The sequence below is a fragment of the Oryx dammah genome, unplaced genomic scaffold (genome assembly GCF_014754425.2).
Source record: "Oryx dammah isolate SB20612 unplaced genomic scaffold, SCBI_Odam_1.1 HiC_scaffold_29, whole genome shotgun sequence".
Classification (NCBI taxonomy): domain Eukaryota; kingdom Metazoa; phylum Chordata; class Mammalia; order Artiodactyla; family Bovidae; genus Oryx; species Oryx dammah.
In genome coordinates this window covers 73,878,062-73,902,451 of record NW_024070213.1, presented here as the reverse complement: position 1 = coordinate 73,902,451, position 24,390 = coordinate 73,878,062, and the positions used below count along the sequence as shown (strand labels likewise).

At 43.9% G+C, this 24,390-nt stretch overlaps 1 protein-coding gene across 1 annotated transcript in view; it reads right to left on the bottom strand.

Annotated features, from left to right (window-relative positions):
* Window positions 1-24,390, bottom strand: part of MYRFL (myelin regulatory factor like) — a 120,852-nt gene that overhangs the window by 35,647 nt on the left and 60,815 nt on the right. The window contains exons 12-15 of the mRNA XM_040233940.1: window positions 22,560-22,650; window positions 14,992-15,192; window positions 8,168-8,276; window positions 7,214-7,323 (exon numbers count right to left, since the gene is read on the bottom strand). Coding sequence (XP_040089874.1) covers window positions 7,214-7,323; window positions 8,168-8,276; window positions 14,992-15,192; window positions 22,560-22,650 — 511 coding nt within the window. The remainder of the gene's footprint in view (window positions 1-7,213; window positions 7,324-8,167; window positions 8,277-14,991; window positions 15,193-22,559; window positions 22,651-24,390) is intronic.

Here is a 24,390-nt window from a genome sequence, read left to right as displayed (position 1 = left end):
GTATCTGCAGACCAGACTTCACCACAGCCTTCCCATCTGTGACCTGTGACCATAACTTTTTCCTTATGAATTAATACCTTCACCCCTGTCTGCAGCTCCCACTTGGGAGCAAGTTTGCCCCCTCAATCCCCTAATTGCTCGCTCACATTCTATACTTCCAGTCACCTCCGTATGTCTTTATCTGAAAGTTCAGCTGGCATCCCAGACTCAAAATTGAACTCATCTTTCCCCCAGAAAAACACCTCTCCTTCTGACTTCCTTATGTGAACAGAACCACGTCTCTTCTGTTCACTGCGATTCAAAAACTCATGCATTAATATAAGCAAAGTCTTATTGAGAACCCACAAGGTATCAGATACTGTTTTAAACAACACAGGATGGGGACTTCCCTTGCAGTCCAATGGCTAAGGATCTGCCTTCCAATGCAGGGGATGCAGGTTCGATGACCGGCAAGGATGCCAAGATCCCACATACCATGGGGCAACTACGCCTATGCACCGCAACTACTGATCTCACAACTACTGAGCCTGGGCACTCTAGAGCCTGTGCTCCACAGCAAGAGAAGCTCACACAGCACAGTGAAGACCTAGCACAGCCAAAAATAAACAAATAACCTGAACATACCCACATACACAAACACACACACGCGATCGAGGAGGCACCTTCCTAACCTTGAGAAACTCTTAGTCCAGTGGAGGAGACACTGAATAGAAAAAGAAGGATAACAGAATGCGAAAAAACACTCCAGAAGATGTCTATCCAAAGGCCTAAGGCAGTGTGTAGACGGGAGCAATCCAGCCATCATGGAATTCATTAACTCACTCACCCAAGATCTCTCAAAATCCTACAGTCCCCTAAACCCAGGGGTTAATGCCACATAGAAAATATTGGAGATAGAGTTTGGACAAATATAGAAAGATTCGCTCTCACACAACCACCCAGGGAGCTTGGCAAAGAACAAGTAGGCAAATAAACGAGCTCACGTCAGATAGGGACAGAAGTCTCCAGGATGCTGGGAGCAAGTTTGCTGTGTGTCCCATGTTAGAGGCCCTGCTGAGGGGGAGCATGAGGCCTGCACCAGCTAGAGGGAGTGCCCTTTTCAAATCACTGCCAAGGCACTCTGCACCCTCACAGCGGCCCTGGATCTTAGAAACAAAGTGAAGTCAGCACCACAGAGACTCTTTTAGCCAAGGTTGTCAGGGAAGGTCTTGCTTTGCAGTAGAAGTGATGAGATCATCTGAAGGGAGGGTCTTTAGGGCAGAGAACAGTCTACAGAACACCTCCCAAGCAGAAACAAAACTTGGAGTGTGAGGAGCAGAAAAAAGACATGCGTGTGTGTGCAGATACATCAGATTCTGAAGGTCTCAGCTCAGTCAGATGGTGTTTGGTGGCTGAGGGGTGTGGAAATGAGTTAGAAAGGGAAGATTCCATCCAGATTGTGGAGGGTTGTAGTCATAAGCCAGTGAAAATTCAACAATGGAAAAGGGGGATTATAGGATGAGATATTTGTTTTGTTTTTAAGGAAAATGATTCTCTTGGCATCTAGTAGGTCAGTTACAGGGTTGCTATGATAGCCGAGGAGAAAAACGGAGAGCATAAAGAAGGGAGCTGACATGCAAGACATAAGTGGCAAAGGAAGAACAGCAGGACTGGGTGTCAAACGGATACTATGGGTGAGAGAAAGGAAGGTTTGGGGGCCCTATATCATCCCCTTCCCACATTGGCCACACTCAGTCCCCACAACCCACCAAGGCCTCCCTTCCTTTGTCTCTCAGTCTCGTCACTTCCCTCCCATCTGAGAACCCCTGCCTAGTCTCCAGGGAGCCCCTCTCCTTCCTATGAACTGAGGTACCACTTCATCTATGCATTCCACAGATTCATTACATCTCATGTTTTACCTTAGAGCTTTGTTTCTTGTGTACCTGTCACATCACCCTGCTTAGACTGATGGCTACTTGAAGACAGGAACCAAGTGTTGTTTTTCTTTGCATGACTCAAGTAGACAATTCTTGCCACATTACAGTTGTAGGAAAAATAGAATCCAAGAGAAAAAGTGGCCACAAACTAAGTTATGGCAGGGTGGCTTCTACCATGCAGTCTCAAAAACACACACAAACAGATTATTCAAGAACCAGTGCTTCATAAGATGAACCTCATCTTTATATAGACTCCATTGTGAATTCCTTTAAGGCAGTTGTTACATTTATTATGGACATTTTTATTATACCGCGTATACCTAATAATAACGCTCAAGAAATAGAACCAGTTGTTCCCAAAGAATCACAGAAACAAATTTTAAAAGTTGACAAGTAAAGAGACAGATGAGCAAGCCAAAAGACAGAGCCCCAGTAGTCTAGCTCAGGAGACTATGGTGTCTACGCTAAGGCTCCCTTGCTCTCAGTAGGAACCCCGAGTCCTCTTACCCCATCTCCCATGGCTGAGCTTTCACTGAGCCACCCAAAACATGAGAAATTTGGAGAAGCAGCACATCACCCCAGGAGAGGTTTATCTCACAAGGTCATCTCTCCTATTGAGAAGAGAAAGGGTACTTCCCTGGCCATCTAGGAGTTAAGATTCACCTTCCAATACAAGGGATGTGAGTTCAATCCCTGTTTGGGAAGCTAACATCTCACATGAATCACGGCCAAAAAAACAAAACATAAATAAAACAAAATCAATGTTGCAACAAATTCAATAAAGACTTTAAAAAATGGTCCACATTAAAAAAAAAATGTGAAACTCATATGTAAAACAAAAAAGGAAGAAGAGAAAGAAGAGTGGCTTACATCAACTTTGGCTGACATCCCTAATCTCCAACTTTGGTTGGTTGTATGGACAATCTGTAAAGATCCAGAATTCTCTTTCCTACTTCAGCTTCAAGTTGCAAAGTCCAGGTGAAAATGATATAGCAATCACGGAGCACAACATTTCAACATTTCCAGGTTCTAGTTTGCATTTTAGCTCCAGTGAGAATTTCTTTATAAAAGAGAAGAGCAATGGAGTGCAGAGGGAGAGACTTGTATCTTAATTGGATCTCCACCTATTATTATAATACACAAAGCCCAGGAAATGCTATAGAAGGTCTTGAAAACAAACAGGCCTGGACAAAGCAAGAAAGGTTGCCATGGTGCGACATGAATAGGGAGGAGCCCAGGAAAGCAAGAGTCTGTACATCTTTCTCATTACACAGTTAAGAAAGAGCCTGGAGGTACTTCCCTGGCAGGCTAGTAGTTAAGACTTTGCCTTTCAGGGCAGGGGGTGTGGGTTCGATCTCTGGTCAGGGAACTAAGATCCCACATGCCTTGCAGCCAAAGAGCCAAAACATAAAACAGAAGCAACATTGTAACAAATTCAATAAAGACTTTGAAAATAGTCCACATTAAAAAAAAAAAAAAACTTTAGAAAAAAGAAAAAGAGTGTGGACAATAGGAATCACGTACCCTATGCCTTTTTTTTTTTTTTAACATGTGTGCACATTTTATTTAATGCGATCTCATGGACTGTAGCCCGCCAGGCTCCTCTGTCCGTGGGATCCTCCAGGCGAGAATACTGGAGTAGGTTGCCATTTCCTTCTCCAGGAGTTTTTCCATATGCATGGGCAATTTCATAAGAGAATGAAGACCTGAAAACATGACTGGAGCAGCAAACTAAACTTCTAAACTCGTTAGACAAAGAGACAATACATTTGTGAAGAAGAAGCGACACGATAGAGAGATTTGGGTTAGGGATAGAACAAAGTGAAGAAGTACCTAGTTAAGGTTTAGTTAAACAAGGTTTATTTATGCAAAATTCTTTGTCCGCAATTCCAAAGGGCTTCCTTCCTCCTGGTACAGGGAGCTGCTGCTGCTGCTAAGTCGCCTCAGTCGTGTCTGACTCTGTGTGACCCCAGAGACGGCAGCCCACCAGGCTCCCCTGTCCCTGGGATTCTCCAGGCAAGAACACTGGAGTGGGTTGCCATTTCCTTCTCCAATGCATGAAAGTGAAAAGTGAAAGTGAAGTCATTCAGTCATGTCCAACTCCTAGCAACCCCATGGACTGTAGCCTACCAGGCTCCTCCATCCATGGGATTTTCCAGGCAAGAGTACTGGAGTGGGGTGCCATCGCCTTCTCCGGTACAGGGAGGGGACCTCTCATATCACCCTGTGCTACTTCACTACAAAGGATAATCTGGGATGAAATTATAATGTAGAAGAGGGATATTCCAGAGCTTTGAGGTTTAAACCAGCAATTCAAGTCTGTCCTCAGAAGTGAGTCAAAGAAGAAAGCCAGGCTTTAGAGTGTGGGGATGTTCATCTGCTCTTGGTGTCACAGATGCTGTAAATGACTGTGGCCTTGGTGGCGTTGCCATAGACCATATCACTACAAGGTCCTCTTCCTAAGAGAATCGTCCCTTTTCCTTTCAGGACTCTTGTCAGTTCTAATTATTTATAAACTCAGTGCCCTCTTGGCATGGATGGCTTTTCAGGCGATAAGTGAACCTGGCTGCTTGGAATAGGAATGCCACCTCCTCTACCTTCCTAGGATTCTGGGCTTGGTTTCCTAGCAATGAACTTGGGGTATAGCTTCCCCACGGGAAGTGGGGCATTGGCCCTCAGAACTGCTAATCTCTTGACTGTCTCCATTCAACTCATCTGGGAATGGGAAAATACTAGGCCAGAGGGAGAACTATTAGGTTGGCCAAAACATTCGTTCGGGTTTTTCCATACCATCTTACAAGAAAAACCCGAAGACGTTTTTACTGAACAGTGACAGTCCTAAGGTCCTCAGCAGGTGCTACCCACACAGGCAACATAGAAATCTCTATCCTGAATGTTCCAGGGAAGGACTGGAGACAGAAGTAAGACAGCTGCTACCAGACGAGACCCCGAGAGCCCCCACCTTGGCAGCCTGGTGACGTACTCCAGGACCCTGAGGCTGACAGCTGGGCTCTGCTCTCTCACCCCAGGAAGCTTGAAAATGCAAGAGTGTGAGGGTGACTTTATTTTACATATACCTCTAAATATATTTTATATTTTCATATATTCTTAATGGCTTCCCAAGTGGCATAGTGGTAAAGAAACTGCCTGCCAGTACAGGAGATGTAAGAGACGTGGGTTCAATCCCTGGGTCAGGAAGATCACCTGGAGGAGGAAAGGGCAATCTGCTCCAGTATTCTTGCCTGGAAAATTCCATACGATACCTCTGAATATATTTTATATTTTATTATATTTTAAAATATATTTTATAACATTTTATTTTATATATAAAATAGTTTGTATTTTAAGTAAATTATATACAAATTTTGGTGTTGTTTTTATTATTAAAAATAAATATCTGGGTAACTCCCTGCTGGTCCAGTGGTTAGGATTCGGTGCTCTCAGGGACCCCAGGTTCGATCCCAGGTCAGGGAACTAAGAAGCCACAAGCCATGTGGTATGGCCAAAAAACTTTTTTTTAATTTCTTCAAATACATTTCTGATGATAACACCTCTCAAGTGAACCTACATCTGAGAGACTGAAGAATTTCTCCTATGGAGGATGTGGTCCTAGGAGGCAGGGAAGTGAAATTGAAGTTGCTTAGTCATGTCCAACTCTTTACCACCCCATGGACTGTAGCCCGCCAGGCTCCTCTATCCATGGGATCCTCCAGGCAAGAATATTAGAGTGGTTTGCCATTCTCTTCTCCGGGGAATCAGAGGCAGGAAGAAGTATTAATAACTCAACTTCTACTACTCGGCCCTCGCAGCCCAGTGAACAGGCCATCTGATGCTGTTATCTAAGTGATTGTTGTCTAAGAGCTTGTAGGTAGAAGACTGAAAGGGCCTACCTGGCTACTCCAGATGTGTCTTGCTGACCGGCAGGACTGGCAAAATTGGTTTTACCTGGAGGCTGATTAGAAATGCAGGATCTTGGGTCTCACCCTATTCTGGCTGAACTAAAACCTGCATTTTAATAACGCCCCCACCAATGGCACCCCACTCCAGTACTCTTGCCTGGAAAATCCCATGGATGGAGGAGCCTGGTAGGCTGCAGTCCATGGGATCACTAAGAGTCAGACACGACTGAGCGACTTCACTTTCACTTTTCACTTTCATGCATTGGAGGAGGAAATGGCAACCCATTCCAGTGTTCTTGCCTTGAGAATCCCAGGGACAGAGGAGACTGGTGGGCTGCCTTCTGTGGGGTCGCACAGAGTCAGACACGTTTGAAGCGACTTAGCAGCAGCAGCAGCAGCCACTGATTTATGCTCACTTTGAAGTTTTTGAAGCACTGACCCGATGAGCTCACAAATTACAAATTAGTCTTCACTCAAACATCTCTTCCGACTACCATGAAATCCCCATGTCAATCAGCCTTCCCTCTAGCACCAAATATTATAATGCGATGGAAAGCAAATCAGCCGCAGAGAGAATCTGCAAACCTTGCGAAAGATGCAGGATTTCACAGAATTAACGATGTGATCTGGGAGAACCCCTCAAATCATAACCGAAGCATCAGCTAGTAAGGTAATGGCAGACTCCTTAACAAGCGAAGAGGAACTAATCTACAAGGGTGGTGACTTTTCTTCACAAGAGAACGATTTGAAAAAAGAGAGAGAGAATGATTTAAATATCAAAGAATTTCGACAGGCCCTTGGGAAAAAAAGATGAAGCTCATGAATATCTTTGTAAAAATGACCCACTTTATGATTGTACTGTGAAAGTCAAACATACAGTTTTGTTGAAAACCTGTGCTCAAAAAAAAAAAAAAAAATTCAACACTTCATTCAGTCTTCAATCATTCTAAGAGGAGCACATTGTGTTAATTATAACTTAAAGGATATCATGTGAGAGAAATGACACATTCGCAAGGTTTAGTCTCGTTTTTCAAGACAAACTCTAATCAAAACTGGCTGTCACTATTTCTCATGATGTTTGGTCCTTGTTTGAAGGGCAGTCTGGGTGAGTGGACTTTCCCAGGGCCACTGCTCCTCAGACAAGATCCATGGTTTCCAGTGGTGTTTTGTGGCCTTTCCCCTTTTTCCCTAACGCGACTTCTTTTTTGGTCCCTACGACCAGTGTGGAACAATTAATACCTGCTTACTCTGCAGCTCAGTGAAGAATTCTTTTTACTGTCCCATTTCCTGGTTGGATATTCAGGGCACAGTGAATATCGAACATAGAATAATCTGGCCACAGAAGGGGGTTCACTTGTGGGGTTCGAGCCCTAGGGGAGCTATCTGTTCAGGGGTTACCTTATCCACCATGAGGAAGTTCTCCAACGTCTCTCCGTTTTCACACGTGATATCGCCGACCTCCCTCACAGCTCTGGGCAGGATCTCTTGCACCTCCTGGGCGATCATTCCTAGACACAAACACTCCATCAGGTTTCGTCAGGAAAAGACCTTTCCCCGAATGGGAATGGCGAACAGGATGTCTTTGCAAATAGATACTTATCCCTCCTCAGTGTTGGCTTTGATCTACAAGGCATTTGAAGCAAAGGAGGAATTTGGATCCCAGAACCACTCTAAGATTAAAATATGTATACCTATGACTGATTCATGTTGATGTTTGGCAGAAACCAATGCAATTTTGTAAAGCATTTATCTTTCAATTAAAAAATAAATCAATTTTTTAAAAAGTGGGAGTATTGTTTTCTCCACTCTTTCTTGAGACTCTGAGCCCAAAGTTGGAAAGGGTAAGTGCCTTAAAATCCTTGTGCATAGACATAAGTCTGGAGCTTGATTTTCTCTCTTTTCCTGCAGGCGGACTCTGATCCCTAAATGGTCCTTGTTTCTTTAGAATTCCTGGTCTGGAGTATAGACACCACTCTGCCTTTCCTCTGACTGGACCCACCAGCCCGGCCACCTTCCCCCTCTACCCAGAGGGTGTCCAGGGCTGTTTGTTCTGCCATCTGTCCCTTAGCCCACATCCCATGAGCAAGAGGACTCTGGGGAAGAAAAACAACACGTTCAGAATCATCCACCAGTACCTTGGGGTGCAGGAGTTGGGGTAGGGGTGTTGTTGAGTAAAGATGACACAGCAATTTCTTTAACCTGCCCCGTTCTGGTGATTATAGCTTTCACAGGGGACATGTTAGAATGACAGGATGCTGTCAAGAGCTATGGGCATACAGCCTCCAGATGAAGTGGGAATTAAAATGTGAATAGTTGAGCACATAAAATCAAGAAGCGAGTTTGTGTTTGTACCTGTCTGATGGGCAGTGTTTATTCCCATTGCAGACGCAAATTCAGGCTTGTAGTCATATTCAACAATCCTCATTTGGGCTATTCTTCTCAGCTGTTCGTTTGTGTCAACCTAATGGAATTAAAGAGCAGATTTCATGCACATAGATGTTTGTTATTCAAATTAACACTCAGAGTGACCCAGAGAGACAAAGAATGTTGGCAGCGGGACTGTCCTTTCCTTTTGCCCAAACTATTTTAAGAGAAATTTATGTTTTTCTCCTCCAAGAAGCGAAAGTTTCAAAATTCATGTCAGTGACTTCCATCCACTAGTTTATAGAATGAGCCAGAATTAAATGGCTAAATTACAGGGGAAAACATTTTTAAAAACATAAAGAACTTCCCTGGTGGCTCACTGGTAAAGATTCCGCCTGCCAGTGCAGGAGACACAGGTTCGATTCCTCATGGGGAGGATCCCACATGCTGTGCAGCAACTGAGCTCCTGCACCACAACAACTGAGCCCACGCTCTAGATCCTGGGACCGCAACTACTGAGCCCACGTGCTGCAGCTGCTGAAACGCAAGTGCCCTGGAGTCTGTGCTTCCACCGCAATAAGAAGTCCACACACTGCAACTAGAGAGCAGCCCCTGCTTGCCGAAACTAGAGGAAAATCCCATGCAGCAGTGAAGAGCCAGCAAAGCCGAAGATAAATGAAATTTAAATAAGTCACAGGGCAAAAGCTCCCTCATTCACTACTCTGGCCTCACCTCTCTCTGCTAAGAGTTAAACCATCTTTTTGAGAATGGAGCTGGCTGACCTTGGAGAGAAACAAGTGCTGTCCAAGATGGCAAGGTATCATTTCCAAAGGAACACATGGTGTAAGCACCCAACAAACACAGCCAGCCTTGTATTTATAAATTAAAAGAGCGGGGCTTAGTTCAAGTAACAACATTTGAAGAATGGGTATATAATATATCATTGAATTGCTGGTGGACATCTTGCTGGAGAAAATTTCTTCAAGGGGCAGTTTGCAAGCCCAGATGACCCACCAGCAGGTCCCTCAAAATTCAGAGTTCCTTCCTACAGATGACTTCTCCCCTAGACCACCCTAACCAGAGGTCCTCCTCTGAGCTGACCACTCTTACAGAAGTAGTTCAAACACTGCCAACTGTCACTGCAAGTTGCTCAAAATAAATTTCATGGGTGCTAGCAAAATGATAACGATAAAGACAATATAGTGGAATTTTCCTAGGGCTAAATGTGCTGATTCAAAGACTTCTTTTTCAATTAGAGTTTTTTAAAAAATGAATTCATAGTAATAGCATGATCGATTTTTTTAATGACCTAATTTGACAAGTTAAAAAGTTGGCAGTACTATGCGGGTCCCTAAATTTTCTTTTAGGGAACATAACTTGATTATGAAACCAGCATCTCTTGGCAATTAAAAATATACCACCTGGACATCATCTATATGTTGGAACAACTAGAAATGCTTTTCTGTTGTTTTAAGAAATCCCTGCTTTGGCCCTTAACTCCTCCCTGCACTCACTCTGTCGAGTGAGCAGGAAAATTCTTCCAATATCAGAAAGACTCTCTGATCATCCATTTGGCTGGTATCAGAAGAAGTGACTTGGTGCTTAACTGGATAAACGGACTAACTTTATTTCAGGTACTTGTCAGGGAACTCACAGCTGTTTTGATCATTGCTGTCATCAAAAGCTTAGTTCAATTCATTCATTCACTGTTTCATTTGACTAATATTCACCAATCACCTTTGATATAGCAGGTACTACACTAAGTGTTGGAACTTCAAAATGATTGCTCTTTTAAAGTCCATGGTCTAGACAGACTCATCCCATAAGATTATATTACAATGTGAAAAATGCAGGTGAGGATGGAGTTATGAAAAGAGAATCCCATCAACTCCAAGGAGGTGCCTAACGTATTCTCAGGAGACTGTGAAAAAGGGCTTACCAGAGCTGGTGAAGCCCAACAGAGATCTTGGCTTATTTCAGTTCTCAAACACACTCTGCCCCTCCACAAGGTCAAGACCTTTGCTCAGGGCATTTCCTGCCTCAGAAGCGCTTCCTTACTGCTCCTCTACCTCCACGTCCCCAATTTAAAACACCCCTTCACCAGAGAAGCATTGCTTGACCTCCAAGACTAGGAAGGCTCCCTCTGCCTTACATACAGGCATTAATCAGTTCATCACCAAACAACTAGTGAGTCACCTCTACGGTCTTATTCTATTGAATAGATACCCTTGTGAGGGTGAGGATGTATTTGAGCCCATGGTTTTCTGTTTGTCACCATATCACCAGTTTCTATAACGATTCCTTGCGTGTAGTAGGTGCTTAACTAATATTTATTAAATAAATTAATAACTTTAAGATAGGAATGGGATTTTGCTGGTGGTCCAGGGCCCGGGACTGTACACTCCCAATGTAGGGAGCCCAGGTTTGATACCTGGTCAGGGAATTGGATCCTGCATGCGGAAACTAAGATTTCTCATGCCACAGCTAAGACCCGGTGCAGCCAAATAAGTAAATAAATAAAAGATAGAAATTAGTCAAAGGCAGATGTCAGCTAGGGAAGGGAGTGGAAAGGGTAAGAGTAAGACAGCGACGCTGGGCAGAAAGAACACCATAAGCCAAGTCCTGAAGCAGCAAATCCCCTGAGTTATGTCTGCATGACCGAATGCAGAGTTCGGTGTGTCTAGACTGTACAGCTGAAGGCCAGAGCAAGGAGAGCCCTGCCAGCCATACCCAGATAGAGCAGCCAGAGTCTCACATTGCCCTGTGTGAACATGCCACTGTGAGCCACTTCATTCATTCAACAATATAAGATGAGTAGCTATTGTGTGCCAGATACTATGCCAAGCCCTGGAGATTCAAGGAGTGGTTCTTATTTGGAGCTTAGATTTTCATGAAAGTTCCTTCCCTGAGGCTGAGACCTGGATCTTGACCGTCTAAAAACCTGCAGGGCACCTGGCACAATGTATGATAGGTAACAGGCACCCAGACTGTGAAGGAAGGAAAGAAGGAATGAAAGAATGGAGGTAGTGAAATGGCAGAATCAGAATCGAAGGCAGGGTCAATCAGGAGACAGTTAGCCAGGCCCCGTCCTGGCCCCAACTCCCTGCACTCTTGGGAGACCTGTGCCCACTTTGCCTACTTCTCATTATCCCCTTGGTTCCTGCATGATGGCCCATCAGAGAGCAAAGCGGAGGCAGTGCCAGTTTCTTTGTTGCAGAGGGAATCCAGAGGAGAATGTACCCTCATGCCAACAGTCCAGGCTACACAGAGGGAAGATAACTCCTGCTGTCTAAGTGGGATTCTTGACTTTGTTTTCCCCGAAGACATATTCCCAGACATAGCAATTAGATTCACTAGGACTACTACCATTGTTTTCAGACAGATTTTTGGCCAAAGAAAATTTTAAGGGTTGACTTGGGGAGCTAAACAAACACCTTCTAGAACAATCTTTATCTAAGAAAATGCTCTCATGACTTCTAATGCTGGATTGTAGACTTTCCAAAGCTAAACATCTTGAGTTGCATGTTCCCTATGGTATGTACAGTTGGCCCAGGGAAACCCCCAGAGACAAGGGCTGTGCCTCCTTGGAATCCTCTGCTAGGAACTGTACCAAGGCCACCATTCAACCCCATGCCTTGCTCACCAGTGTGTGTTGAGTAAGAGCCTAGTGAGTGAATCTGAGCATCTGATCTTGCCCACAGCAGTTTCGGAAAGTTTTGACTGTGAATGCAAATGGTTGTCTCTGTCATGCTATCTCACACTCAAGGTTTCCATACCATTAACTCAAGTATTGTACTGCGGAGAAGACATCGCAGACCGTGGACTCCAGTCTGTTTAGGGAGGGAGATCTCATTACACATGGCCCACAGCCCAGACTATCAGTTTCCCATCAGGAGCAGCTTAAATGGCACCAGCTCACCCTGAACTTCTGATTTGGCTCATGGCCCTGAAGGGAGACTTTGCATGCTTGGCTTTCTTGAGCTCATCACACTTTTTCTTTAACTAGCACACAGCTGGTGCAATTGGGAGAAATGGTCTAGACCATTGCTCTAGACCAACTGAAATGGTCTAGATCATTTCATCTTAACTAATTTTTTTTTCCTGGCTTTTCTTGTTTAGGTCTTTGCTGCCTTATTTTCAGCCTTTACCACAGAATTTGACTGATGCATTCTACGTTCAACTTCTTTATTTATTTATTAATTTTTTGCATTGACATTGCTGTTCTTCATGCCCCTTTGGTTCTCAGCACACCCTTTCCACCCTAATTTTGCCCAGTTTCCATTGTAAAAGCTGTGTTTCTTCTCCAGGTTATTATCGCCTCAGTAAATGCCATGTCTAGGTAAGTGAAACTGCTCTTCCCAGAGACCCGTCTCATTTTCCAGAGCTTCTGTTTGCAGGTTTTAGTCACATCTGCTTTATCGTCTCTGTGTCTTGGATGTGAGCCCACATGAGTCCAAGAAATCTCCTCCAGGCCTCTCCACACAGGGTGCTTGTGTGCTTATTATCTGCAAAGCCCCCCCCCCCCCCGCCACTGCCTGGAGCGAGGAGACACAGTCAGGCACTCAGCAGCTGACATTTGTCCTCCCATTACAGTACCAGGCACAAGTATAGCCACAGCAGTTGTTTCACAGCAGCTAATCCAGAATCCAGCTCTGGTTATCATGCCTCCTTAAAGAATGGGAAAAAGCCTCCAGTCCTATGCTTCCAATCAGATCAACCAAGCTTCACTTCCCAGCGTGTTTGGAAGAATGGCCTTCTTTTTAAAAGTGGGGAAAATTGAGTCAGGGAGAGGTGAAGATGAAGTTCACGAATCTGTCAGCACCATCATCAACACTACCATCATCTCTCTTGTCTGTAATAAATGCCAAATGAGACAGACAAGATTTCTAGAGACATGCATTTTATACGTGTGGATAGACTTATGAAAGACAAAAATATTAATGTGAAATAATGAACAAATTATGTATAGACTTGCATTTTTATGTCAATAATAGCAATATCCATTTATATCTGCTTAGCTGTATACATCTAAAAAATGTTTCCCATATATGAGCTTAGAAAAATCCTTTAATGTGAGTGAAATGAATATGGGTATTCCCCGCTCACAGAATAATAAACAGAGGCATAGAGTATGTCTGGGCCAAAGTTCCTGGGCAAGTAGGTACCAGAATCAGGGCTCAGACTAGCCTTCTAACCAGGGACTTGCTTTTCTTTCTTCCCTCCTACTGCTCTGGGCAGGAAGGGGACACAGGAACATCTCCTCTAGAGCCTTGATTGGGTGACACTGTACTTTATGGAGAAGCTTCCTAGAGGGATTTGAGAAGTTCCAGGGAACCTTGTTATTTTAAGACAATATATTTTCTTCAAACCAAGGAACATCATTCAATGAAGACATTTGATAAATGGCAGCAGGAGGGATTATGGAGGACTCCCCCAACTTGTCATCTTCTGCTTACATTTAGATAAGGCCTGGTGGGGGATTGTAGAGCCAGTTGCAAGGATGAGTTTGAGTTGGTGTGATCTGAAGCACAGACAGTTCATCTCTTTTTAAAAGGTAGAAGCATGGTATCTAAGGCTGGTATCTGGAAATGTATATGAGAACCTCCCAACCCTGAGAGTTCCCATCCAGCTAGTAGGTCACAGCTTTTCTAACATGAACCGCAACTTTGCAATCAGTATAAAAGTCTACAATTACAGCCTTTCTCTGGGATTCTCTCAGCCAACGAGGACATTCCTTGGCTAGTTTAGAAAAACCAGTGCAGATGTGCACTGGGAAAGGAATGCAGTCTGGTAGCATGGCCAGTGATTTACAAATTAAGTCTCCTATTAACTGAGAAAGAATACAGAAAGGAGATTTTAAAACACCATTCTGCCACTGCCTCAAAAATGTTTCCAGGAGACGCAGTATGTGTGAGAAGGTTGGGGGCGGGGGGTGCGGGCAGAAGCAATGAATGGGCAACAGAATTAAGGTTGGAATGACCTGGCATTTTCATCCTGACCCCTTAGGTCTTCATAGCATTTGTGACTTTCCAAGATGATTCAGTACTTATTGTCTCCATGGGTTAAAAACTATAAAAGACTCAGTGGGGTTAGGCAGGGAAGCATCATCTCTACCTTATAGACAAAGACACTGGCATTTCAGTGAGGTTAGGCATTTTTATCCAGGCAAGCCCAAAGTGGACAAGTAGCCTCCTGCTTTCAAGGCCCGATTTCTGATTTTTATAAGGCACGCATGCCTCATTACAGAGGGAAAAAGTCTTGACCTGGAAACTGGGGATGATGGGGTTGCCTGAATGAGGACTGAGGAGGTGAAGTTCCTCTAAGTATTCTCAGAAGGATGCTGAGCAGGGAAGACAGTGGCTGGCAGGCCTGGTACCAGGGACTCTGGGAGGAAGAAGGTGGAGAGGCCCAGGAGAAATATGAGCAAGAACGGACCTAAGACAGCGCTCAGAAGATGAACAGGGAGATGAAAGTGTGGAGATGAAAAGGAAAGCAAGCTCTAGTGGTTGACAACAGAAAAGCAGCAGCCTGTGGAAAATAACTCGGAGACTTCTTGCTTGTGAAGCCAGCGTCACGCTGTCACGCCCACTACTCCTGGGAGGTAAATGCATTCTCTAGGGTAGGAGCTGCATTATAGTTTCAGCAGAGACACCTAACGACTCCAGCACTCATAACTGTTAAACACCGTGTTTATCTCACGCCCGCAGGTGACGTGGAGAGCTGCCTCATGCCCAGTGTGTCAGAGGCCAGGAGAGCCCAGAACTCCTGACTAGGGTGTCAGAGGAGGTGTCCGAGGCCTGTCCCCTGCTCACCTCCTGGACGTTCTGCTTTGCCCGGCTGTCAGAGGGATGCATAATCGTCCCCATCACTTTCACGTTGCCACAGACAACCAGGGCTTCGTCCGGTGCATCTGTGTTTATGCCCACTCGACCGTGACAAACGACAGACTCTGGAACTTGTCCTCGCTGCCATAATGCATCAATGTCATTTTCAAATTGCCCAGGGTTGGAGGCCTAGAAAATAATACATGAATACATTACAATTAAAGTTATGAACATAGGAACAAATGATTCCTTTATTCCTCAAAGGAAAGCGGAATGTTAGCTAAGTCTTTCACTTGAGAATCATTTGTCAGATGGGACATTCTGATATATTCTAATAATTGCAGCCCAGGAGTACAAGGAAGTTTCCTTTAAATGCTCTGTATCCTCCACAGACCCCCGCCCCTGCCTCCACCAGCAGGAGCTCAGCATGTCATGGTTTGCAACATCCGGTCTCTATATGGAACTAAAAACGTGTCAGTTATAGTAGGTGGATGATAAAGAAGAAGAAAAAAAACTCAAAATGAGTATCTTTTTAGGGAAAATAATAATGATTTAAAACCCGAATATTATGTCAGAAAATATTACAAGTTTATTAAAGCTGAGATAATTTTTAAAAGCCCTTGCATTTAGCTAGCCCTTTTATAGTTTCAAATCACCTTCATGTTTATGATTTCATATACAGTTGACAAGCAAATGACAATACAAGCATAATTCATACACTTCTGCTGCTGCTGCTGCTGCTAAGTCGCTTCAGTCGTGTCCGACTCTGTGCAACCTGGTAGACGGCAGCCCACCAGGCTCCCTCGTCCCTGGGATCTCCAGGCAAGAATGATGGAGTGGGTTGCCATTTCCTTCTCCTCAGCTATTCCCTAAGCACAGATGATACCGAAGGAAGCATTGTAACAGCTACATTTGCTGAGTGCTAATCCACACCCCAATTCCATGAGATAAGACCATTATCTTCCTTTTACTATATTGAGACTCTAAAAGAATAAGCCTATTTCCCAAGGTCACAAATCTAGTAAGTTCTAGCGTTGCAATTAGACTTCCTTTGATTATTAAATAATGATTCTAACTTTGACTTTTGTGTGGTATTGCATAGAAGCAGCGCTGGCTGAATGCAGTCTTCAAGGAAAATCCAAGTGGATCTATCAGACTAGAGAAAGCTTTGGAGGTTTTATTGTTATAAAAAAATTTTTTGCCAAATAATTTTCTACTGTACTGCTTTCCCTCTGCCCCATTTCCCTGTAGCCAGTGAATATATTTCCACATATCTTTTCAAAAACTATTTATTTATATACTTGGCTGCACTGGGTCTTAGTTGTGGCATTCAGGATCTTTTGGTGTGGCACGTGGACTCCAGTTCTCTGACTGGGGATTGAGCCCTGGGCCCCCTGCAGTGGGAGCGTGGAGTCTTAGCCACTGGACCACAAGGAAAGTCCCATGTCTCCACATATCTTTGAGTAGGGAATCAATGAATCCATCAAAATCCTCACAACAAAATTATGACCTGCCCTTCTCTACCTACTCTCTTGGTATTATTTGAATGTTTTTACCGTAGTTGTGTGTTACTAATTTACAAACAATAATGAAAAGAAATCTCAAAGTTTATTGCTAAGTTCAGGTTCAGTTAGGAAACTTAGGTGTCTTCTACTTCCAGTTTCATTGCCACCTGTCTGAACCCTGATCTGCTTGGAAGACTCAACCACTGACACCACATAGACAAAAGCAGCAACAACTTTGAACAGTATTTTGTGTGAATTCACTTGAACAAAGAGCTTTTCTGGAAGGTCCCCAGAGCCTCCTTGGTTGTGAATGGCAATTTGGCTTTGACTCAAATCCTTTTATAGTGAGCAGTCAACTAAACCCAAAGGTATGGCATATAAAATGCTGATGTATTTTCCTCTACTGTGAACATAATGAGCCACTTCAAGGAAACAAAACAGGACAGTGATGGATTTTCTTTTTCTTAATGAGCTCTGGGATAATTATTATCCTGTTGGTAACTTGATAGTACTGGAACAGCAGATATAAGTAGGTTCAATTTGGGGGGAACAATTATAAGAACCTCACTTGGCTTTCATCAAATGAAAACCCAAATTCCTAAAACATATTCAAATCATTTTGGAATAGTCCATAGATCTACAAGTTTCAAAATACAGAGCCTTGAAGAGGATTCCTCCTCAGTAATGTGTGTGTGTTCAGTTGTGTCCGACTCTTTGTGACCCCATGGACTGTAGCCTGCCAGGCTCCTCTGTCCGTGGAATTCTCCAGGTAAGAATACTGGGCTGGGTAGCCATTTCCTTCCCTGGGGATTCTTCCTGACCCAGGGATCAAACTTGGGTCTTCTGCATTGCAGGCAGACTCTTTACTAATGGAAAATGTTATTATAAAATCTGTGAACTTATTTCCCTTCTCTAGTAACAGGAGTGTTAATGTATCAAAGCAAACTGAAATGGAACCACAGAAAAACATTCTGGGATCACAAATTTGTGCTTAGATGTGGCCCAATAGTGGTTGATTGCTCTCAAATGCCAAAATAAAGTTTATAGAATACTTTTATTTGCCACAGCCTTACATATTTAGGGATGACCTGAACATTTTAGTCTGTGTTGTGACACAAACTGGCTGTGTAACTTTGGGACACTTACTTAACGTTTCTCTACAAGTTTTCTCCTCTGATGAATACAGATAATAATGTCTTTACCTATCTTATGGGGTTGCGGGAGTTAATTGAAATCATGTATACATGAACACTTTGTAAAAATGAGGATGAATGGTCTCAAATTCATGCTCAATACAGTCTGCTGTGCATAGTAAGCACCATTCAACCTGTAGTCAATCAATCTGTCCCCTCAGTAGCATCTGCAGAGCTACACAATTCCGAGGGAGCTCTGTTCACAGAGAATACAATGGAAATGGCGCCCCCTGCAGATGCTTGGAACAGGAACCATCACTAGTAGCAAAGTTTGGAAAGGAAAGCTGGATTTCTTTGCTTTATCAGTTTGGGCTTCTAAAGAGCAGCCAAAGAGCATAACAGAAAAGCTTGAGCTGAGGAAGGCAAGAAACTCGTTCTTGTACCTTTTGAAAGGACTATTGAAAATGGGCCTAGAGATGTGATCTACCAGGGCTACTCAAAGTGTGGTCCACAGGCCAGCAGTATCAGCATCTCCTGGAAGCTTGTTAGAAATGCATAATCTTGAGAGAGTAGCACTGAAACATATACATTACCGTATGTAAAATAGATTGCTAGTGGGAAGCTAGTGAGAGTCCCTTGCACTGCAAGGAGATAAAACCCATCAATCCTAAAGGAAATCAGTCCTGAATATTCATTGGAAGGACTGATGCTGAAGCTGAAACTTCAATACTTTGGCCACCTGATGCAAACAACTGACTCTTTAGAAAAGACCCTGATGCTGGGAAAGATGGAAGGCAGGAGGGGAAGGGGATGACAGAGGGGGAGATGGTTGGATGGCATCACCGACTCAATGGACATGAGTTTGAGTGGACTCCAGGAGTTGGTGATGGACAGGGAAGCCTGGCATGCTGCAGTCCATGGACTCACAAAGAGTCAGACATGACTGAGTGACTGAACTGAACTGAAGTGAGCAGGAAGTTGCTTTACAACACAGGGAGCTCAACCCAGTGCTCTGTGACAACCTAGAAGGATGGGATGGGGTGGGGGGTGAGAGGGAGTTTGAAGAGGGAGTACATACATAAGTATACCTATGTATACTTATGGCTGATTCACACAGCTGTCCAGCAGAAACCAACACAATATTGTAAAGCAATTGTAAAATTAAAACTAAATTTTAAAAGATAAATTAGAAAAAAATAAGTGCATATTCTCAGACATCTCCAACCTACTGATCCAAAAATTGTGGAGGTGGGACCCAGGCATCCGTGTTTCCACCAGCTCTCCAGGGGATTCTTATTCTTAACATAGTTTAAGAATAACTTCTTTATGTCATACACTAGTTCCATACCACTATGAAAGGGCTCATGAGTTACCCCTTCTATAGTTAGTAGGCTGTTCTGTTGAACTCCAACTGCACAGTGAGACAGACATTGCTCTACCCACTGATTCCTTTGGGTAAATAAAAATTCATCTGAACTTCAGAAGAGGGGTGTGTGTGTGTGTATGTGTGTGTGTGCGCAGCTCGAGTGTGTGTAGGGGAAGGGAAGGGAGGTTTGAGGTCAGAAATGGGCATGGGCCAGGAAAAACAGAGATGGCACCTGGCGTGGCTCTGCTCTCCCCTCATCCCTCACCATCTTTGCATCTGCGTTCTTTCCCTTGTCTTTCCCAATCCCGGGTGTGGGTTTCCCACTTTGTCATACTGTGGTTGCAGAGCAATAAAAGAGAATTTGGGGGGACCTGCCCATTTCTATTCTTCTGGGAAAATAAGCTGGAATAAATTAATGGTTTTCAAAACTAGGAAACCCTGGCATGTCTTTGAAAGGCGGACAAAACTGATCATCCCTCCTGCTCACAACATAGCCCTTCCAACCAGGTTTAATTATGTGTTTTAGGAGAAGAATGAAGCTGAAGGGAAGTCTAGCTGTTAACAAGGAGAATCCGAAGGAGCTCTGCTGGGGAATGCTCCCCAAAACAAAGAGCTGGGAAACAAATCTGTTCTTTGGAGTGAGCTTTAATTTCCATTAAATTGGTCAACTTACAGTATGGGACCAAAATATCTTTCCAAAGCTGTTTTGATTGACAATCTGGATGAACAATTGCTGGATCCTGCCCCTGTTTCTCTCTCCTCAGAGAATTCTGACAAGCTTGGTCTCCTGAACTCCCCCTTGAGGGCTGAAATTCATCTACTGCAGTCTTCAAGCTGTGTGTGTTGCGCTTAGTCATTCAGTCGTGTCCAGCTCTGTGACACCAGCAACTGTAGCCCCCCAGGCTCCCCTGTCCATGGGGATTCAGCAGGCAAGAACACTGGAGTGGGTTGCCAGGCCCTCCTCTAGAGGATCTTCCCAACCCAGGGATCAAACTCAGGTCTCCTGCATTGTGGGTGGATTCTTTACCATCTGAGCCACCTGGGAAGCCCAACCTTCCTCCATACATTCACCCTTATGTTAATTTCTGCTATGGGGAAAAATGACTCAGTTCTCAAAATGAATCTGGATTTGCTAAATGCAATTTTTAGGTCTCCATATAATGTGGTCAAATCTTATCTTTGTCACATTTCTCTTCCTTCATTCTAGAACTCGAACTAACAGACCCAGGCCTTGGCCCAAGAGGGCATATCTGGCTTTTTTGTAAAATATAGGCTGGTCTGCCCTCTGCTCAATCCATGGTACATATACCTGTTTAGTACCCTTTAGAATCTCAGGGGCAGGAAACGTGCTCTCTAAAACTCACTGATTCAAACAATAATGCCATTTCTTAAATTCAGTTTTTCTGTTAGTTGGTTTAAACATTATATGCTTAAATAATGCAAAAGTCTGCATTCATTTTCACTCTGCATTTGGGGTTAGAACAAAATAATCTCAGTAAGATATTTCCAGTGTGAGAAAAGATATTATTGCTATCATATTTTTTTCTCATTGTTGTTAGGGTAACCTGTGAGTTATCCAGCATACATATAGAATAGGGTATTCTCTTTAACCAAAAATTATGGGTAGAAGAAAGCCATTGAATCTGGAAAACATTCATTTTTTAAAAATAAAAACTTAGTGAATAATATGACATCCAATCTATATTAAGCAGAATTTTTTCAATAGTCATACTTAACATGAATTGCAGAAACTTTGGACTTCTCAGGGTCATCATTATGAGTTAAATTCTCTTTGAACATTGGGTACGAGAAAGAGCCCATTAACAGAGAGTTCTGGGAACAGCGTGTCCGGCCACGTTCCCCTCTCACATTGCTGCTGTGCAGACTTGCACGGCAGCCTAAGCAGAGCTTTGCAGGGGCTGTCAGCAGGAAATGGAGAAATCTCAACAGCAGGTAAATTATTTAAAGTACGCAGGTGACTAGCAGACTGCCTGACTTAAGCATGAATTTGACCACTCAAAGCAGCAGTTTCATGGTATCTGATCTACCCTAACATTAAAAAGAAAGGCATTGCCTGTATTTGTTCCTTCCTGTGAGGAATCAGGAAAAATAAGCAACCTAGGTTTCCAGACTTGACTTTAAATCACCTGTATTAGCACAGCAAAGCAATCCCAGATGACAGCAGGTGAGGTGTCAGAGACCACCCTGACCCTGGGGGAAGTATGGGCCAGAACCTCTGCCCTTGGCTCACGACCTAAGGAGGGGCCCCACCTGCCTTTGCCCCAGAGGATGCTGTTTTGCCAAAGCTTAGATCTGGCCCCACAGAAACACAGTCCGGGTATGAGTGCTGGCGGGCACACAGCCGGCCTCACCCAGGGACATCTGGACACACCAGTGTTTTACTTCATTTCCATCATTACTTTGCTTCCAATAAAACTCTGAGATGTAGTTTCAAGAGTTCCACTAATAGATGGCTTGTTATTTTTTATTGACTAAAAGAATTATACAGAGGGCCCTTTGTTTGAGAACAGCTCAAGGCAAGCTGTGGAAGACTCACTTCCCCAAATGGGCAGCACTTGTCCCCAGGCCTAAGTTTAACAGCCAGGTCAGTGGGCATGCCCCACTGTAAACCAGTTTCCCCTACTGGAGTGTGCACGTCTCCCTGTGCCACTTCAAAGACCCCTCACCAAACAGCCCCTCCCAGGGCTGCCAGGCCTGTGGTTACCTGTTCCCTCACGGCCCTGGCATTCTCTGTGCTGGCCAGCCTGGCCTCACACAGCTGCAGCTGCAGCTGCCAATAGCTTTATGTTTCTGTGGCTGCCAAGACCCCTGCCCAGTGCTGTGACCAATCATTCATTCAGCAACACGTGCTGAGCCATCACTATGCTCTGGGCAGCAGCCTAGAAGTCCCGGGGTCACTGATCAGTCTGGGGCATGGGACGCCTTCCTGCCTATTCCCCCACCCAGAGGGAATTGGGTTGTAACCCAGGCTCCATCATTTACTTACTAGCTTTGTGCTCATGGATGACTTTCTCTCCATCTTAAGCCCCTCTTAAGAACTCTTAAGTTCCTCTGGGTGTAAAGAATGTAATGTAAATGTGAAACAATGTAGAATGATGTCATACAGAAATTATGTAGCCCAGTGCCTACAACACACAGCAAAATCCAGGGCTTCTCAACTACGGCACTACTGACATTTGAGGAGGAGTAACTCTGTTGTGGGGGCTGTCCTGGGCATCATAACATGTTGAGCAGCATCCCTGGCCTTAACCCACTAAATGCCAGTAGCACCCCCAGTTGTAACAACCACAAATGTTTGCAGACATTGCCAAATGACCCATGGGAAACAAAAGTTGTGGTGAGAACCACAATGTAAAAACTAAAATAACAGTATCTGCTATTACTATCATTATCTTTGTCATCACTGGCAACTGAGAAACTTCATGCATACTTCATGCATACTTCATGCATTCCACTGAATATGTAAAGTCTACTTACAGGTGAAAAAACAAACAAACATGGGATCCTGAAAAGTCAAAGAACCGCACTTACCCTTACAATGATCCGTTCAGAGATGTGGGCAGACAACAGGTAGAACTGGCCTTGGTTAGCAGCATACAGTCCAACCACCAACATGAAGTATCTAGTTCAGAAACAGCAGACCAATGCCAGCACATCCGGAAACAAGAGACATAGTGCATGCCATCAAACTGCTTGATTAACAGAGAATTTACCCAGATGGGTTTACATACTCAAAGATTTTCTCTTCCACTCTAAGGTGCTCCTCTTGCGAAACCACAGAGGAGTTGGTTCACTCACTGTTGTTCTGGGTCTGCCTTTCACTCAGCTTGAGGGATGAGTGTGCTGTGTTGCACACCCAAAACAGCCATCGCTGGGCAGACTGGGCTTGGCCTTCACTGCTGGCCTAGTGCAGGCCTTACTCTGCTGGATCCCAGGGCCCTCAGCACAGCACTGCTCACACACACTGCTAAGTGCTAAGTCGCTTCAGTCATGTCTGACCCTGTGCGACCCCATAGACAGCAGCCCACGAGGCTCCCCCGTCCCTGGGATTCTCCAGGCAAGAACACTGGAGTGGGTTGCCATTTCCTTGTACATGCACAACAAAAAGTCACCTTAGAGGTGCCTTTGTCCAGAGCCATCCAAGCTACACATCCTAGGCCCTAAGGCGGGGGGGTGGGGTGGGGGTGACCCCACAGGGCTTGCCCAGCCACACAGGTTCCTTCCCATCCTGATCTGCTCTTGGTCATGTAACCTGCATGTTTCATAGCCTCCAGTCATGACTTCAGTCAAAAACCAGAACCCTCTCTTTCGACTGTTATCAAGGCGATCTTCCTCACTATTTTAACTGCTTCTTCATGTGTACCACTGATGAGACATTTTTAAGATTAGACCATTTCTTCTTTTTTTTAAAGAAGCATGATGTGTTTTTAAAACTTTTTATTGAAGTTAGTTTCTGCTATACAGGAAAGTGAATCTCTTATATATATGTCCACTCATTTTTAGATTCTTTTCTCACATAGATCATTACAGAGTATTGAATAGAGTTCCCTGTGCTATACAGTAGGTCCTTATTAGACCATTTCTTGAAAGTCAAAATATAAACTATCCCTACCAGAAAAGCATTTACTTTAAGAATTGCATTAAAAAAAAAAAACTTTGCCGACTTCTTCTGTAGCACTCTAAGCCGTCTCCAATCCTTAGGAAGTATGACTTTTCCCCTGTAACTAAAGTATGTCAATAATAGTAACAACTGTTACAATGATGATAATAATTAGCTATCATCCACTGAGTGCTCAAAATGTGCCATGTGCTGGACTAAGCAGTTTATCTACATTATTTCATTTAGAACCCCAAAACAACCTTACTGGAGAAGGATATGGGTATTGACCTGTTTTTACAAAACAGGAAAATGAATCTCAGGGAGGTTAAGTTCCATGCTCAAGGTCACCCAGCTAGTAAATGGCAGTATCAAATAGTCAAACTCAATTCCCTCCAACTCCAAAACCTTTGTTCTAAAATCAGTGGTTCCTAAACTTGAGCATGCATCAAATCACTTGGAGCAGGGCTTGTTAAAATATAGACTGCTAGACCTCACCCCAAGTTTTTGATCAGGTATGTTTTTAGTGAGTCCCAACAACTTGCATCTCTAATAAGTGTCCAGGTGATACCATCTCTGCCGGTCCTGGGAGCACATTCTGAGAATCACAGGTGTAAATAATTAATGCAAATGTATTTTCAGTCAAAAAAGGATACAGCAGAGCTTCGGAGCTCAGGGCATTAAAGTAGTGACCAGCACACAGAATTCGAGAAATGCCGTCAATCCTCAGCCCTCAGCCAGTCACAAGACATGAACACATGGTCC